The sequence below is a fragment of the Siphateles boraxobius genome, unplaced genomic scaffold (genome assembly GCF_051911475.1).
Source record: "Siphateles boraxobius isolate OS27281-9 unplaced genomic scaffold, OSU_SipBor_1 41, whole genome shotgun sequence".
NCBI classification, from domain to species: Eukaryota; Metazoa; Chordata; class Actinopteri; order Cypriniformes; family Leuciscidae; genus Siphateles; species Siphateles boraxobius.
The window spans coordinates 6,490,546-6,509,974 of NW_027509042.1; the positions used below are offsets into that span (position 1 = coordinate 6,490,546).

The 19,429-nt window shown below is 36.8% G+C and overlaps 1 protein-coding gene across 2 annotated transcripts; it reads left to right on the forward strand.

The window, feature by feature from the left end:
* The first annotated feature begins 698 nt into the window (after positions 1 to 698).
* Positions 699 to 19,119, forward strand: igfn1.3 (immunoglobulin like and fibronectin type III domain containing 1, tandem duplicate 3). 2 transcript variants are annotated; one of them, XM_077198024.1, is made up of 25 exons: positions 699 to 804; positions 6,213 to 6,291; positions 6,409 to 6,531; positions 6,619 to 6,758; positions 7,096 to 7,195; positions 7,317 to 7,358; positions 7,472 to 7,520; positions 7,671 to 7,851; positions 8,151 to 8,264; positions 8,336 to 8,498; positions 9,138 to 9,410; positions 10,394 to 10,707; positions 10,753 to 10,873; positions 12,149 to 12,273; positions 12,412 to 12,553; positions 12,667 to 12,960; positions 13,545 to 13,841; positions 14,236 to 14,415; positions 14,529 to 14,657; positions 14,817 to 15,125; positions 15,529 to 15,614; positions 15,710 to 15,902; positions 16,207 to 16,503; positions 16,611 to 16,937; positions 18,491 to 19,119. In XM_077198024.1, exons 2-25 carry the CDS (start codon positions 6,243 to 6,245, stop codon positions 18,493 to 18,495), a joined length of 4,053 nt encoding a protein of 1,350 aa, XP_077054139.1. In that variant the 5' UTR covers positions 699 to 804; positions 6,213 to 6,242; the 3' UTR covers positions 18,496 to 19,119. The 2 variants fall into 2 exon arrangements, with proteins under 2 accessions (XP_077054139.1, XP_077054138.1); XM_077198023.1 differs by having other exon boundaries at positions 10,394 to 10,873.
* The last annotated feature ends 310 nt before the right edge of the window (positions 19,120 to 19,429 follow it).

A 19,429-nucleotide genomic window follows, 5' to 3' on the forward strand; every position in this document is an offset into this window, starting at 1 on the left:
TTTTAAATGGTCTGACAGTGTTCGGCAAATGTAACATCAGTACGGTACTCCTGTGGCGTAGTTATGTATGTGCTCATGTGCATATGTCAGACTTAAGAGTCACTATTTCATAATGAGTAATGACCTCTCTGTCTCTTCTGATCCATATATGGGCCAAAACACCCTGGCCTGAACATACCATTGTAACTTTAAACTCGTATCCAACAAGCGCATGATTTTCAGACATGGCCAATTAAAAGTTAACGCAACCCATAAATCATTAATAATCATTTATCTCCAAAAATATAGCTTTTCATTTAAAACTTAAAGAGAAAACCAATTCATTTTGTCAGTATAAACTAGATTTTGTTTTTATGCCGTCTCCTATGACCCATGCAGCATTTTTTTTTTAAATGGTACACAATTATAATGCCAAATGATACACAGTTTTTAGAATTAAATCATCAACATCAGTAGGCTCCTACGCATCATTCTGAGAAGCACAAGCTTACCTTTCTCGCATCATGAGGACGCTGCTTCCTCCGCTGTTACTGCTGCACTGCGCGTTTGCTCCTGGAGTTTCTTTTTCAGTGGATAGTTAATAAGACCCTCTAAGCTTCATCTTCCAGCCTGGTCCCATATCTAAAGGAGGAGTCACAGATCCTCATCACACTCATGTCTTTGATCAGTACTCAAGGGTAAGCCTATCCCTCAGCCAACACCCCGAAGGAGCAACAGGACACCTTGAGGACCATCTCAAATTGGGTAGCAAAGGAGAAGTCAACACTCAAAGCTGAACAAAGAGCACGGGGCACAAGTCACAAAGTAAGTAGCCAATGCAATGTTTAGTATTTATAATATTATGCTGCATTATACCAGGATTATGCACCTGGCCAATCAGCACAGGTTGGGGTTGCCTGAAGTGTTAAAGTGTTAATGATGGCCCTGGACTACTCCATATCGATGGATAAAAGCCTGCTCTGACCATAACTATATATTGATTTTTTTGTGTGTGTGCTTTTTTGTAAAGCGTCTTCATTAAATTTAGATGCAAAATTTTGTGGTACCTATCAAAAAAAATCATGTGTATTGATTCGTATAGTCAATGGGTAAAATATTGTGGTAACACTTTATTTAAAGAAGTTATATATAATGCATTATAAAGTATTAATGATGCCTTGTAATGCGCCTTACGATGCATTGTATGGTCTTATAAATAATTGTAAATACAGTTATGATACTTGTACCGTATTATCACTGAACAAACATTTAGAAAGTATAATGCATTTAAACACATGACAAACAACCAATTTCACTTTTTGCAATTATAACATACATTATTAATACCTTTATAAACCATTACACATAAAGGCTTTAAATAAAGTGGTATCAATACTTTTTATGTCATTTCACAATATGATTGTTATTTCTAACAGTAGAGATACACAATGTTAGATTTCCACAATAGCGAAGAGTTCTCATTAAGATGAATATAGTTATCTGTTGGGCCAAAAAACTATGTCATGATGGTCCCTATTCCCTTAAAAGTGGTTTCCTATTATCATTATATGATGACAGGATGCTACACCATCTGTTTTCTTAGTATGGAGCAACGCGTATGACATGCAGCTCGTACATTAATCTGTAAATGTAAACAATCTTTATTTGACACCATAATTTTATTTTTATTGGTCTCAAATCACGCTGCAACCACCGACTCTGCTGGTCAATTATACTGGAAGGCAATTAATTTTAATAGGTTAGGGAAAATATAATGCTGAAAATAGGTCCGAATTTATGGATTATAGAGAGAAATAACAACCCACAAGATCTTCACAATATAGACTATTTTGTATATGTATGTAATTAAATGTTAATTAAATTAGACGTTAACAAATGAACATGTATAATTATGTAAATGAATAATGATGATGAGACCAATAACTGATAAGCTGTCTCAATATGTTGTTTATGCACATGTAAAATACCACAGGCAATCCTAAGAGCAGGGTAAACAGAGAAATGGAAAAGATAATTCAACAAGTCATAAAATCTGACAAAAATTGTCAGAGTAAGAGGAGCCTTGCTTCCATTAGTTGGGGGTTGGCATCTTAGGACTCAATACCCTTTCTAGGCCTCCCTTGGGCATATTTATAAATCAATCATATGTCTCAGTTGCTAGGCATGGCTATTTTTCATCTCCTACAAATATGGTTATCCCTGATAAGAAGCTGTCTGCAGATAAACTTATCTTGATGTACTGCTTACACTATAAATCAACACAAAATGTATAGTAGTTTGATTATAATGTGTTCTGTCTGCCTGTATCCCTGTATGTATATACTATATACATATGTGTGTGTGTGTGTGTGTGTGTGTGTGTGTGTGTGTGTGTGTGTGTGTGTGTGTGTGTGTGTGTGTGTGTGTGTGTGTGTATAAATAATATATATATATATATATATATATATATATATATATATTTAGGGATGCAACAATACCGACACTGTACTCGTGTACTCGTACTCAAAAAAGGGCCGATCACGGCCTTTTAACTCCCCATGTGCGCAAGGGTCCTCTAGGGTCTGAGTGACTAAAATTTGGCATCGGAGGGTGCCTCCCATTTTTTGTGACTATGCTACAATAACACCAACCACTCATGCGCTGGAAAAAAAAAACATGGATGTCGAATTTGAAGCGAAGGCTGAGTGAAGAAGTTCGTCACTACCAGCACCTCTACAATTCGCTGTTAAAACAATATAAAGACAGTCAGATGTGCAATAATTCGTGGAGGGAAATTGTGTGTGGAAGTGTACAAGTCGATCTACTGTGCATGTGTGGAACACACTTTAAGTAGTATAAATACAACTAGTCCGCGTCTGTGTTGTCAGCAGCTGTCCGTGTACGCGTCTGAACTGGAGTATAATCGAGGCTTAACACGACCTTCAACGTTTGCTGCTATCTCAGACAGAGCGTGAATACTGGATTGGATTGTATTCTCTTTCACGTATGGCGCTTGTACTGATGAATTCACACAGATTTATGTAAAAACGCCCATCTTGGCAAGTATCTTGATAGGTGGTTATATCTGAAGTTTACGTAGACAGTAAAGGGCTGTATGCACAATGAGATCTGTGCATTCGGTCCAAAAGGGACAGCAGTCTAATAAACCTGCTGATGTGTTTTAATATTAATCAAACAAAGGACAAAGAAATCACTGCTCTTGACTAAATACCTTTTGTAACTTCATAAAGATCCATCTATTTAATTTATACAGCAATGAATATGCAGTTATTTCAAATTTGACTACTTTATTCAAATTTCTGTACCTGAAAACTACTGTTAGACCTACCTAAAAAACTTTTAAAAAAACTGTTTATTTAATTTGTAGCCTTTCTTTGTTCTGTTGTATTTATTTATGCTATTTGTAATTCGATTAGTTGTTCTTATTTTGTTACGGAGTTCTTGCTTGCCTTTAAAAATGTTTTACCTTTACATTCATTAGGCTAGTAGTTTTTGCTGTAGTAACAAAAATTAAATAGATATTTTACTAGTACCTAACCATTTGAACCACTGACCCAATCCTCAGCACTGAGCCCTGCTGAAACAGCTCTAGATAGGACCTATTAAATGAAAGCTAAAATATGATAGAGCTATATAATGAACTGAAAGTAACAAAAGCTCATACAAAACATTTTAGCAGGCTTGAGCATGCATATATATTTGCTGAACAAATTAACCCAACTAATAGGATTTATATTATTTTGGTTTCTCAACCCAAAACATTTAAAAATTACAAATGCAGTGAAAATACAGGTATCGTATCGTATCAGTCCTCGGTATCGGAAAGTACAAAAAATGAAGTATTGGTATCGGACTCCTTCTGTGAAAAGTGGTATCAGTATATATGTATATATATATATATATATATATATATATATATATATATATATATAGACACACACACACACACACACACACACACACACACACACACACACACACACACACGTATGTAAGTAAAATGAAATCCAAAAAGAAAACTGACCCCAAACCTTTGAACAGTATAGTGTATGTAACAAAAGCTTTCTATTTCAGATAAATGCTGTTCTTTTGAACTTTCTATTCAACAAAAATCATCTATTCACAAAATTGTTTTCAACATTGATAATAATGAGAAATGTTTTTTGAGCAGCAAATCAGCATGATTTCTGAGGGATCATGTGACACTGAAGACTGGAGTAATGATGCTGATAAATTACATTTTAAAATATATTCAAACGGAAAACAATTATTTTAAATTGTAATAATATTTCACAATAGTACTGTATTTCTGATCAAACAAATGCAGCCACGGTGAGCAGAGGAGACTTCTTTCAAAAACATTAAACAATCTTACTGATCCTATTTTTTTATATGCATATACACAACTGCTACACATAAATATTAAAGGAAAACCAATCATTTTGTTTATGAAATCTTTCCTTTCAATCTAGCAGTTATGAAACTCATCTGTGAATAGTACTGCTATCACAGGAGATTGAGGAGAAATAGAGCTCTTGAAAAAGTTGAGCACTCTGCATTTCAGATGAGAGTGTGCGTCAGAGGTATTTTGATTGATAGTTTTATGAGGTATGTGACCTATAACAGACAAAAACATGCAGGGTTACTTGACTCACACCAGTGGGCGCATATACAGTAGTGTTAATTGAGAAGTGAAGTCCTCAATTTACTGTCACTTACTACTCTACAGAAAGCAGCAATTTTTATGCATCTATATTATGCTGTTCTCAATAACACTGTTCAATGTGCATCAATTCCAAACAGCTACAGCACTGCATTTGATTAATTTAAATACATATACTTTTGAAATTTCTGAATACAGTTTCAAGTATGTCAATTTTGTATTTCATACAATATACATGGCCACACACGTTCTATTGGGTCACAACCACTCTTCAGTTCTCCAGAAAACCAAACTAACAAGGCTTTCTGGCAAAAAGAAGCTCTAGCAACCTAGAGTTATGTCGATAAAAATCCAAGTTGTAATCCAAGGAAAATATAATTGCTGCATATCTCTTGCAAATTTACAGCCACCACCTCCAGACACAATTATTGTCTCTACTTTCATTCCAAGAAACCCATCTAATAGAGACTTCAGGAGATGAGGTTTTCTCAAAATGTGTCAGCATTACATTCCTGTTGTAGACATATTGCTTAAATCCTGAGGTTGCGGATCGGTGTAAGTGACACTGTTGCCAGCTTTTTTCCCCCGGTGACTGGACCATGAATTACATTCTAGACAGCTGGAGTGTTCGTGTTGCTGTAGAGAAAAGCTGACAGAAGCTCTTAGCTTAACCCTGCTGCTAAGCTCCATGCTCCCTGCCTCAGGGAACACACATGATCAGAGTCAAATATTCATTACGATGGCTCATCAGGACAACATCTAGCATTTCAAATATAACAAATTCTTGAACTTTGCCCCAATTTCACAACAAATCGCACAACTTGACAGATTAACTGTGTCGACCTTATCAAACACACCTAAAGTATAGTAGTTATGAAGTGAATTCACTTCAACTGGGTTTAGGTAAAATTCACATTTTGAAATGCCAAAAATTAAAATAAATAATAAAATACATTATTTGACGCTTCAAACCCGTCATTTTATTTCTGTTGAACACAGAAATTCACATTTAACAAAAAATATCCATACAATTCAGTCACCATCTGAAGAGACCAAAACTGAATTTATTACTCACTCATAGTTTTCAACTCCAATGAGCTGAACTTGAGAACCATTGATTCAGTGAGGTTCAATGGTTCTATTACGCCACAAATCAGTCCATCTGTGAACAAACCATTTAGACCGATTTGTGAGCCGAATCAAATGGTTCATTGAAAAGAACCAGCTTTAAAGGACAATTTGCTCTCTGATCCAATTCTTGAGTTCAAACCACTGAATTAACGGTCCGGTCACAACAGTTCGTGAGTTAACAGAGTATGAAATTGAGTAAAATATTCCTTTTCTAACCACACTTCCAAATATCTGTATGTATTTTTTCCCTTACAGAAAAAAAGAAAGTCATACATGTTTGAAGACTATATGGATGTTTAAAAATTTATATAAATATGTGTTTATTTCCTCATTCATTTTGGATGAACTATTCCTTTAAAACAGTTCAAAGTTCATGGATCTGATGATTTTTTGATCACTAATGTTACTCATCCCACAGGACTGAGTTCTCTGAATCCCACATGCCAAGATGAAATTCACAAAAAGTAAGGAAGTGGAACCTACTGCTCCTGGGCAAGGTAGATATTCCTCTATTTTCAGTTTAAAAAAATTCACTGAGAACTTTGTCAAATTCCATTCATTTAATGTATGAAGTATCACAGCTTTTAACTTTTTGCTCACTTTTTATGCCTCAGTGGCCATTAAGAAGCGATCTAAAGTCCCAGGAGTAATGATCACACAGTTTGTGGAGGAAATCCCAGTAGGAAAAAGTCATCCCGATTTCTCCCGCAAACCCATCGCCTTGACTATTCAGGAAGGTATAGTACAGCAGCTCAAAGCATCTTTAATGCTAAAAAAGTAATGACTAGTGAGTACTCAACTGACTTTGTTAAACCATCACACAGGGAAGTTTGCATTTTTCAAAGCCATCATCACTGGAGATCCAACACCAGACGTGACATGGGCTCGAAACAACGGAGATACATCTGATCCGGGAAGATATATTGTTTCGTATGATCCAGTCTCAGGAGAACATCAATTACAGGTGCCATTTTGTCCGCAACTTGTACAATAGCGTTAATATGCATTGAAAAAAACTTCATATAAAATACACTAGATGGCCAAAAAAAAGTAAACAAACACTTTTAATTTAAAAAAATGTATTCTGCTTCACCCCAATAGTGTTCAATGGGGTTCATGCATTGCCATGCTGAAAAAGAAAAGGGCCAAAATAGCCAAACCTAAAGGTGTTTCCACACTTTTTGCCATGTAGTGTATCTAATTCTAACTTAAAGGAACAGCTTTTACTTGCATTTGCTTTTGTGAATTCAAACCAATAAAAATACAGTATTATTAATAAATAAACAAATTGTGTCTAATAGCTGCCCAATGTTGGAGTTGATCAAGCAGACACGTACAAGTGTTATGCAAGCAATGAGTATGGACGTGCTGTAGTCACGGTCACACTCAATGTGATTGAAGGTCAGTAGAAAAACCTCTTCCAACTGTACCTGTGCAAGCACAAATAAAACAAGTGAATCAGTTATCTGCCTCAGCTGGGCTGAGAAAAACAAAAATTCTCTTAATTTCCCTTTTTTTTTAGTTGGGTTCAAGAAGAGCAAAGCAATGCAGGAGGCACGATTAGGTCTGTTTGCATTCAAGTCTTGAGTGAATTATTGAAGCAAAAGAAAAAAATATTTCAAATACAACCTTCTCTTTGAGAATAAAGATGAATAGTGGAACTCTATTTATTTTCAGAACAACGAGAAAAAGCAGTAGTCGATTTAAAAAAGACCCTGAGGACTCGGTAAGTTCTTGCTGATCATACCAATGATGAAATTTTGCATTTTGAATGGTTTATCTGTTTGTTGAAATGCAAAAGCAGATGCATGCGTCCAGCCTGACCCTGGACGTCCTGGGAAGACGTGTTCATGGTGTATTGTGTTTGTGTTTGTAGAGCCGAGCAAAAGGAGGCGAAGAAAGATGGAGAAGTTGACGAGAAATTTTGGGAACTGTTATTGAGCGCTGATAAGAAAGACTACGAGCGCATCTGCATTGAATATGGGGTGACTGACTTCCGCGGGATGTTGAAGAAGCTGAATGAAAAGAAAAGGGAAATAGAGGAGCAGCAGTCTCAGGTGCATTACAAATGAACAGTGAAAAATCATTATGTATCATTGAAGTATACTGATTCACCTCATTAAAAAAAGGTCTTACCAAGGCTTAACCAAATCCATCAAACAAAATAACAAATGTCATAATGTTCAACATATAAATACACAGGCTCTGAAAATGAATGACGTGTGAAATACCTCACTGGTCTCCATTACTATTTTTGCCCAAGAAGTGTATGTGCTAAACACCTCTGTAAATCTAACCTCAGAGGCATCTTTGGAAAGTTTCAATGTATATTTTTAACTTGCTTTTCCTCTAACAGTACATTGAACACCTGAGCAACCTGAGACATATTGAAATCAAGACGCCTGGATGTGCCGAATTTGAATTTGAGATGGATCTCAAAGATCCCAATTCCAAAATCTTTCTCTTCAAGGTTAAACAACACACACATTTTTATTTACTTCATTTTACAGCAAAATAATAATAATCTTTTTTTTGTCACAGGATGGTGTTATGGTTCCATTTACCAATGAAACAGATGAGAAGCATTCTCTGCGTCAAGTCGGCAGAAAATTCATCTTTAGTGTACATGGTTTGAATCCAGAAGATGCTGGGTTGTATCAAGTTGATGTTGAGGGGGTCAATATCTTCTCCACTGACTTTAAAAGTGAGCTTTAAGCATTCAGAAAGATCATTTATAGTGTTGTTTTTAAAAAAAGATTTAACATTCTGTCAGCATTATATCACCCTCATATCTTTCCATAATGTTTAGGATTTTATTTTTCTTCTGTGAAACACAATATTGTGGAGAATGCCTGAACGGTTCTTTTTCAGTATATAAATTCAAATTGGATAGTGCTATAAAATGACACAAGACATTATTTATATGTTGAACCACCTGAATTTTATTTCATTAAACACGGTAACTTTCAAATCCATTTTGCACTTTCAAACTCAATAGCATTAAAATTCAAACCATTCAAATGAACGCAATGGCAATTTACATTTTTGTATTTTTTGGGTGCTTTTTTTGAGTTTGACAGTTTACAGTAAATCATTCAATTTCTATGATTGAAAAGCAGCTTGGAGATTCAGTTTAAACATTTCATTTTGTGTTTCACAGAAGGGAGAAAAAAAACATGATGGAACAACATGGGGGTGAATAAGCATTTAATAAGAATAAGAAAATAAGAATTTTCATTTTTGATCCAACTTTTCTGATTGATCAGACCAGTTAATTTAGATGTTACCACAAAGTACAGTTTTAGGTTAATAGATGCTTGTTTTGATGTCTTTACCTTTGCAGTTCCAGTGGCAGAATTCTTGGTAAAGATTCAGGAAGTGAAGTGTGTGGAAAGAGAGGATGCCGTGTTCGAATGTGTCTTATCTGCTCCGCTCCCTAAGATTTCTTGGATAGGCAAGAGCGTTCCCCTGGAACAAAGTGAAAAGTATGACATCACTGTCTCCGAGGACATGCTAATCCATAGACTGGTGGTGCAGGACTGTATGCAAGTGGACAAGGGCATCTATGCAGCTGTGGCTGGGATGAAGTCATGTAACGCCTGGCTGGTAGTGGAGCGTAAGATCAAATTCAGATATCAACCATATTACATTTATCGGATTAACTGATAAACGTGTGTGTGGATCCTTGCATATATAGTAAGAGCTATTTAACTCCCATGCTGTGTCCTAAATCACCCCATATACCCTAATTCACTATTCCCTACATTACTCCACTTGAAAGAGTGAATGAATTCTGAGCTTTTGCTTTGTTTGAATTTGCTGTTTAATAATCATTTGAAACGTAGCAAACTGGCAGCTCCAGTAGTTTTGAAAAGATTTATCTTGAACTCTGCCATGAAAACCTTAATTAAAAAAAAATGTAATAATTAAAAAGGAAGTTATAATTTTATGATATTACGCCACATTGGACCAGCGGTTTGGAAAATGGATGGATGGATGATTCAGGTGCAGGCACCATCTTCTGTGACTCTTGTGTGCATTATGGGTATTCTCTAGCCGTTGAGCGTACATCGGTTGTACACTTTATTGCGGTGCATTGTGGGACTGAATGAGTGCACTAAATGTCCACTATGGTTTTTGACACCACTACAAATGGCTGTCCCCTCAAATAGAGCTCTATTTAAGAGTGTAGTAGGGGGTGATTTCGGACACAGCCCCAGTTACAATAAACTTTATTGATTTGATTCATAAATTAAAAATTTGACTATTTTGTTCACATTCGAGCCAAAACATTCTAATGAATGAACAATTAAGTTGCACAATATTTAATTCATTGATTTGACCAACCTGATAAGCACTCATAAATAATTCATTTTAAAATAGCAAAATTGATCATTATAATAAAATGTTTCAAATATAAATGAATAATGATCACAGAGGAAAACTGATTGCTTACATTGTTCAAACGATCATTTATGTCCATTATATCATTGAGAGCTGGATGTACGTGTGCAGTGTCATGTCGACATCCAGCAAGTTTTCCACTCAATGACCTGAATTTTAACACCTTATTCCTATGTTGGTCTGCCCTTGGAACAGCTGACCCAGATCCAAACCAGAGGGGCAAGAAGGCAGCACGCAAAACCACTCAAGCAGGAGGTGGAGGCACAGACTTGATCAAGATTGCGGCGGAGCAACAGCAGAAGCTGCAGAAGGAGCGTGATGAGAGGATGGAGCAACTGAAACAGATTCAGGCTGAGGAGGCTGCTGCAAAAGAAGAACAGAAACCAGCAGAGGAGGAAACTGCTGCGCCAGAAGCACCAAAACCAAAGGCTAAACCTAAACTCAAACCTAAACCAGAACCCAAACCAGACTCTGGAGGTGTAGAAGAAGAGCCAGAACCTGAGCCAGAGGTGGAGGAAGAACAGCCAGAACCAGAGCCAGAACCTGGGCCAGAGGTGGAGGAAGAACAGCCAGAACCAGAGGAAGCTGCTCCACCTCCACCAGAGGAAGAGACTCCCAGCAAGGAGCCAAGGAAGAGAGTAAGAACTGGGCCCTTAATCCAAGACACCATTATCGGTAAGATACTGATTTACCATTTCCATTACTGATTCTTTGGAATTTGGGGAAGAAATTATTAAAAAAAACAGAAATGTTGTTGCCAAATGTAATTTAGATAATAAATGTAAAACAAAAGTCATATTTCATAATTCCTTTTTTGTATAAAAAAATACCACTATCAAATCTCATGATGTGTATCTTTGACAATAACTGTGATCCAAGTATGTTTTTCACTAAAAAGATCCTGCAGTACTCAGAGTTCGGGCCAAATTCCAAGCTCGGAGACCTCTCCCAGACAGCACACTAAATACACAAACCTTTACTCTATCTAATTATATACAAGTGTGAACTCTTGAAACAAAAATGGCTCATAATGGCACATTTGCTAGGGAATCGAATATCCCTGGTCACGCTGTATGTTTTTGATTCACAAAAAAAGAACAAGCTCAAATTAATCATTAGCTCAGGATTCAGGCTTAGTCACGGGTTGCAACCAAGATCACATACTTTCCCCTTTTACTTTTTCAAAGTATATACCTAATCAAAAGAGTATGCGCTTTCAGACATAGCTGTCATGAACTGCCCTGACACGGAGGTTGAGGATCCAAATGCAGCTTTATTCAATTCAGAATCATAATCCAAAAACAGGTCCGAAAACACAGGGAAATCAGATCAAAAACCATGACATATGAAACCACAGCGAAAGCTTTTAGAAATGCAGTGCGACACTTACGAGACTTCACAAAGAGTGAGTGAAAACACAGGGCTAATATAAGCAGAGCTTAACGGGATAATGATACACAGCTGAAAGTAATCAATCATACACATTATGAGTCCAGGCAAGGTGTTATGGGTAATGTAGTTCAAGATATGATTAAGGAGACATGAGGAGTGCCCTCTGGTGGCTATCATCGGCACTCCAGCTGACAGGTGTGACAATAGCCATGGTGTAGCCTATGCTTTTAATTAACTAATAGAAATGACTTTAAAAGAGTTATGCACTCGAGAATCGGACATAGGCTACTGGTTGCACTGTATGTTTATGACTCACTTAAAAGAACCAGCTCAAATGTCTCATCATTACTCTGAAAAATTGTAGGACAATGTTCTGTGCGCATCGGCGGAAAAATACATGTACGACAACCCCTGGTGAAATCAAACGGGAACAAAATAGTTTGAGATGTTTTTTATTTACGGTCTATGTTCTGTAAATCTGCTCAATGTACCGTTTTACTTACGATATTAAGTAGAAATATTTATCATCAAACTGTTGTCAATGGACCTGTTGTTCAGACCCAGGAGTTCACTTCATCAGTGGGCTGTCAGATGTTCATGCCATCATCGGTCAGTCAGCTGAATTGGAGTGCAAACTCAGCCGTGATAAATGCGATGGCATTTGGTATAAGGATGGAGAAGAGGTAAGCAAAGGTTTATAATGCTCAAAGTTCCAGTGCAATAGTTATCTTCATTACCAAAATCATTATTATTCAATTAGACATGATCTAGAGCTGTGATTGTATACAGTAAGCAAATATTCTGTTAAAATATCTGTATAGATAACAGCCACAGATGATCTGAAGATAGTCAAAGATGGAGCAGTTCATAAATTGATTGTAACAAACTGCACAGAGGAGGACAATGGAAAGTACCGCTTTGAGGCAGATGGACGTAAAACTGAGGCCATTTTGGTCGTGGAAGGTAATTCATATTTGTTATTAATCTTTGACTGATCATGTAAAATATGGAGGCGCATTATTTGATAAACAAGTCCGAAATTTTACATTGAATACCTATTGTATATTGCATTTCAGATCCACCAAGGATGAATCAAGATGACTTGGCTAAATTTTCAGAGCCTGTAATAGTCAAGGTTGGCCAAAATGCAACTTTCAAACTGGAGTTTGTGGGTCGCGAGCCAATGAAAGTGCAGTGGTACAGTGAGGGTGAGGAGATGCTTGAGGATAATCACATTAGGATTGAGAAATCGGCCAGTCACAGTCGCCTTCTACTTGTGAAGTGTCAACGCAAAGACAGTGGAGAAGTAAAGCTGAAGCTCAAAAATGAGTATGGAACCATTGAAGCAATTTCAAGACTCATCGTTCTAGGTTGGTAATTGAAAGGCAATCTAATATCATGTAACATAATTAAGAAGAATGCTGTGTTTCCAGGTAACAGGGAACATTCTCCTGAAGCGTTCTGGCAAGGTTTTCTCAAAGTTATGAACAAACATTCTTAGAGTAATGTTAATTGAAAGTTCTATCAAAGTTATCTGGTCTTAAATAGTGTAATAAAGAATACAGTTCATGGAGCATTTTTTTTCCTAATATGTTTTAGTTGGACGTTTTTTTAAATGTTACTACTTGTTTCAGAATGTTCAGAGAAAGTAACGTTCAAAAGTAACATTCCCAACATGCCATGTTTCCTTATTTATCAAAAATAAATAAATAAATAAAACAAAAAGAACTGGACATTTCAAATCAAAGTTTCCAAAAGTTAATGGGAATGTGAACAAAATAATTTTAGAATATATTTTCGTTAGCCGGGTATACCGTAAAGGAAAATTTTAAATAAATAACATGTCCCAAAGGAATTTACAAATATAATCCAATTCTAAATCCATAATACATTTGTTTTGGGGAAAAAAAAACCTAAAACAACAAGAACTCTGTATTTCATTCTTGTACTTCAGATAAACCCACCAACCCAATGGGACCTGTTGAAGTATTAGAGGCCTCAGCCTCCTGTGTGGAGTTCAAGTGGAGGCCCCCAAAAGACGATGGGGGTTCTCCTTTAATGAACTACAATTTGGAGCGTAACCAAATTGGACGCAACACCTGGACAAAGATTGGAAACATCCCCGGAGAGCCCCATTACAAGGACACTGATGTGGACCATGGAAGAAAGTACTGCTATCGCATCAGGGCCTTGACTGCAGAGGGAACGAGTGATGTTTTTGAGACAACTGACATCCAGGCTGGCACCAAAGGTGAGATTCCATGTGTTTGGATCTTAAGTACAGCATTAACATCTTACGGAAAATGTAAATAAACACCCATTATCACGGAAATTTAGGGCTGCACAACTAATTAAAATACATATGAAATCGTGATAATTATTATTAAATCGCAAAGGCGGGATTTAGTTAACTATTAAATATACTGTATGTGCTGTATGTTTCAGAGTGAAGCGCAGCACTGTGTTCAATTACACACAATCAGCTCATGATCCGTCAAGTTTCGGTTCAAATTGTGCAGCCCTAAACACAAGCACAGCAAACATTTAAAATCACAATCACGCTTTTATCAGAAACATTGAAATTCGATTTTTTCCCCGCCAAATCATGCAGGAATTGTTATATTAAAAGGACTAATTTCTTACAGCATATCCTGGACCACCATCTACCCCCAAAGTGGTCAGTGCCTTCAAGAACTGCATCACTTTGGCATGGTCACCTCCTACCAACACTGGTGGAACCAACATTGTTGGCTACAATATGGAGAAACGCAAACGGGGCAGCAACTTATGGGGTCAAGTGAACCCCCCTGATGAGCCAATCAAAGGTTTGTTTGTTATTTGTCTTTCAAAGTTCTAATCTATTTTTGAGTTGTCATATAGTTCTATAAAACATGCTAGACTTTTACTTAGGCTTATTTCACTCGTTGTCCTCCCTAAGGCAAACAGTGTGATGTGAAAGAGGTTGTTGAAGGAAAGGAATATGAATTCCGTGTGTCCGCCATCAACTTCTCTGGTGCTGGAGAACCAAGCACACCCTCTGAATTTGTGATAGCCCGAGATCCTAAAAGTAAGTCGACACTCAAATAATTATCATATTAACACGTTATAAGTATTTTTGAAGTGCAAGATGAAACGTGTTCAAAATCTGCTGAAATAAAACCATGAAAAATAATAATCCTACAACTGAACTACCCTGACCTTTTTGTACTTCAATTTGGGATTTCAGAACCCCCTGGTAAGGTCATTGACCTGAAAGTCACAGATTCCACCTATACCTCTTTGTCTTTGAGTTGGACAAAACCAAAGGAAGAGAAAGGTGTCCAGGATGAAGCTAAAGGTTATTTTGTGGAATTAAGGCCAGCTGAGAACACAGAATGGAGTCGCTGCAACTCCAACCCACTCATTTCATCTTCCTATACAATTCTTGGCCTCAAGTCAATGGCTATGTACTGGGTCAGAGTAGTTGCAACCAATGAAGGAGGTGACGGGGAACCCCGAGATCTGAACAACTACATCATTGCTATGCCTCCCCCAGGTATAATATGAACACATTTTTTTATAATGTCTACAGTCAAAAGGTTAGACGTGCATCACTGTATTTACATTTCTTGTTATTATACTTTGTTTGCTGTAAGGTAGTCCTGCAAAGTTCCTCTGAATCCCTCCACCTCCCCCAGCTCCACCTGTCTAAATTTGCTACGGGATGTACATGTCTATTTATGCAGCAGCAGCTTATCTTACATGCTAACAGCAGTGTGTATGTTTATCTATTATCAGTAGCAAATTCATACTTGCTCTGCAGCAGCGTAGCAGATCTAGTCCCCAAGACCAAACACATTTACATTGCCATAGTCAGTAATTCGCTAAAACTATTCCGAGAGTTGTCATTGAAATTATATATTTCAGCACATTTGCTACTCTCTAAATCTCTTTTTCAGTGAGGCCAAATTTCACCAATCGCAAAATGAAGAGCTTTATGATTGTAAGAGCTGAAAATTCTGCTCGGGTCATCATAGACTTTGAGGTAACAAGATGGTGGTATTTACTAAACTGACATTTTCCTATCCTATTCCTATGTCTTACTGAATTTAATAACAAAATATGAAATCTAATTTGCAGGCATCCCCAATGCCAACTATAATCTGGCTGAAAGATGGAATGCCTGTGTCCAAACGTGTAACCGTGAGCAATGCAGATGGGACATCCCAGCTCCTGATTCCATCTGCTGAGCGTTCAGACTCTGGGGTCTACACCATCATCGTCAAGAACATAGTGGGTCAGGAGACATTCAGCGTTGAGATCCGAGTGACGGGTGAGAGATAATATTAAAAGCAAAATGCATCAGGATGATTTCACACGTAGAATGTGTCTCTGGATAAACATACTGTACTTGTTCATCCTGGAACAGCATCAGCCAATCAGATATTAGGGCTAGATTAAGGGCCGGGGCTTCAACAATTTATGAATAATTTCCCCTTTGATTTCAGGGGTTGTTATTAGTCATTCTAGGACCAAAAAAAAAACATGTTTATAAAGGAACACATTCTTCTTGGCAAAATCTCTAAAATAATATTGAGGAACAATATGGATTGTGTGGATACCTGGCATGTTTGCAGATGATCCCAAGCCACCTGGCCCAGTGGAGCTGGAAGAAAATGTCCCTGGCACATTGACAGTTTCTTGGGATTCTTCTCCAGATGAGAAACGAGATAATCACTTGCACTATATGGTGATGAAACGTGACTCCATTAAACGCACCTGGCATACAGTCGCTGACCGCTTGTTCAACAATAACTTCACCGCAATTAACATCATGCCAGGAAGAGAATATAAGTTCCGTGTGTACTCCAAAAATGACATGGGCCTCTCAGAACCATCTGAGTCCCAAACATGGGGCATTGTAAGAAAGAAAGGTGAGCTGGAAGGTACTTCTACCTCTTTTGGTCCGCTCGATAAAGAATATTAAATATACTCCTTAATACTCTTTGTTGTATTTAGCATGTTTTCCTGTCTCCTGCAGAAAAGTTCAGCATCAACTTAGCCTCATCTAAACCTTGCAACTTTGACTCGGCTCCCATTTTCACGGTTCCACTGAAGACGCACGCTATCCCGGAGAAATATGAGTGCTACATGAGCTGTGCCGTGAGAGGCGACCCAATACCTAACGTCACCTGGTACCGCAACAACGTCAGCCTCAACACTAACACCAACTACTACATTTCAAACACCTGTGGTGTCTGTTCCATGCTCATTTTGAGAGTCGGTGCCAAAGACAACGGAGAATACAAAGCAGTGGCAGAAAACTCTTTAGGCCGTGCTGAATGCAGCACACAGCTGACAATCTTAGGTATGTTGTCAGAATATGTGTGAAAACACCAGCTGTAGTTTGACTCTGTCTTATATAAGTGTTTGAGCTACATTTGTGCAGATGCTCAATATATATATATATATATATATATATATATATATATATATATAGGGTACAACGGGGCTAAAGGCACACTTTATATATTTACAGTAATAACAATAAATTATATTTTATCATATGATATGATTAATATCATATTTTTAAATATAATGTCATTATAAATATAGTGAATATCTCTTAGGTGGACACCCAATGTGATATATGATATATCTCTTAGGTGGACACCCAATGTGATATATGATATTTAACATCTGAATTTATCCATGTCATGTCAACATTTGGAAAAGTCAGCCAGCTTTTTATTATCATCATGTTAATTATTGTGCCTTTCACCCCAACAGCAGGGGCGCCTTTTACCCAAATACCATACTTTTACATATTCTTTCATTATTGAAAAACTGTTGCTTTGTTTATCGTGAACAAAACTACGGAATCAACTTTGTGCTGTGCTGTCCCGTGCATTAAGGATCAGCTAAATTTCCACACGCAGAAATTTTGGAAAGTGCTGCTGCAAATTTTTTATGGCATCTAGTGGCTTAGAGGAAAAAAAAATCGAATGCGCTTTTTACCCCGCTGTGCCTTTAGCCCTGATGTACCCTACACTACCGTTCAGAAGTTTGGAGTTGGTAAAATAATGTTTTTGAAAGAAGTATATTAAAAACTTGGTTACACTTTATTTCGATAGTCACTTTAGACATTCTACTAACTATAAGTAACTTTTCAACTACATGTCAACTAACTGTCATTAGAGTATTAGTAGAGTGTAGCAGACTGTCAGTAGACTGGTAGGTTATGGTTAGATGTTAGGGTTCGGGTTAGGAGAACAAGTTGACTTGTAGTTGCTAAGTTACTTATAGTCAGTAGAATATCTATTGGGGGACCAAGAAAATAAAGAGTAAGCAGATATTAAGCAGACAGTCTACTAATACTCTAATGACAGTTAGTTGACATGTAGCTGCAAAGTTACTTATAGTTAGTTGAATGTCTAAAGTGGACTATCGAAATAAAGTGTTACCAAAAACTTCAGTAACAACAGTAATATTGTGAAATATTATTACAATTTTAAAATGCAATTTATCCCTGTGACAGAAAATATTTTTAGCATCATTACTCCAGTCTTCAGTGTCACATGATGCTTCAGAAATCATTCTAATATGCTGATTTGGTGCTCAAGAAACATTTCTTATTATAATAGTTGTGAAGTTGTGCTGCTTAATGTTTTTATGGAAACTGTGAGGAATAAAACGTTCAAAAGAACCTTTGTAACATTATAAATGTCTTTACTGCCACTTTTAAGCAATGTAATAAATCCTTGCTGAGTAAAAGTTTTAACTTCTTTAAAATACATATCTTACTGACCACACATTTTTGAACGGTAGTGTGAATATATGCTTATTGGATATTACTATAAACATTGGGAAAAAAGCATTGTATCCTTATAAGTAATCATTTCTGCTTTTTTTATTTTTCAGAGTGAACTATCTGTGACATTTGAAAGACGGTGGTGACTCATCATCGATTTTCATTGAAAACCTCGGTCAAATATTTTAAGAGTATTAAAGTCAATCGCTAATGTTTGATTTGTTTGCCAATTAAGTACAATATTTTGCTTAATATCTCAACAAGTTTATGCAACCTTTTGCCATTTGATCATTGTATTAATTTGCCCTAATTTGGCTGACTGCAATCAATAATTAAAAGGAGTGAATTACACATATGTAGTGCCTCAATCAAACATACTTTTGACAAAACTGTATAAAGCTATATTTGTCTCAAATATTGGTCTCAAAATGTATGTTATACTATTTTGTTTTACGTGACCCCACTAGGGCAGCGTATATAAACACTTAAAAGTGAAAACAAGTAACATTTGCTTTTAATAGCTAGTAAACCTGCTTGCAAATGTCAGTGTTGTGCAATATCTCTCCTTGTAAATATTTGAAGTTGGCCATAAACCACGATCATAAAAATCCCCCCTACCAGTAAGGAATGTTGAAATCTCCCCATAGAAGCATTTTCAAAAATCAGTACAAAATATGTTACTCTGAGGCATTTTCAAATACATGTCACCCAATGTATGAAATAAAAAAAATAATAAAAAGCATAAAGGTGTTTTATTTTTCATAGCCCTGGTCTTGGGTCTTGCTTTATAGCTTTCCATTATTTACTCTCCCCTACAGGGACGAGAGTGCATGCTAGTAGTAAATATGGGAATGCATATAAACCTGGTGGCAGATGGGCTAGTGTGTGGCAGGGTCAGAGAGGGACTGGGTCAAGTGGACAGCTGGCAGTGCCTCTGCAGACAAGGAGTACAGGCCTCTAGTAGTTTGCAGAACACTAAGTGATCATATCTGAAAATCTATCTGCAGACATGTAGAAAGTAGACACAATCTGGAGCTATTATGTCAAAT

Bases quoted from the DNA above. Each gene is read 5' to 3' on its own strand.
- igfn1.3 (XM_077198023.1), top strand. From the start codon at position 6,243: ATGAAATTCACAAAAAGTAAGGAAGTGGAACCTACTGCTCCTGGGCAA. The intron at 7,521-7,670 runs GTAAGTTCTTGC...TTGTGTTTGTAG, and splicing joins AAAAAGACCCTGAGGACTCG to AGCCGAGCAAAAGGAGGCGA. The intron at 9,411-10,393 runs GTAAGATCAAAT...CCCTTGGAACAG, and splicing joins CGCCTGGCTGGTAGTGGAGC to CTGACCCAGATCCAAACCAG.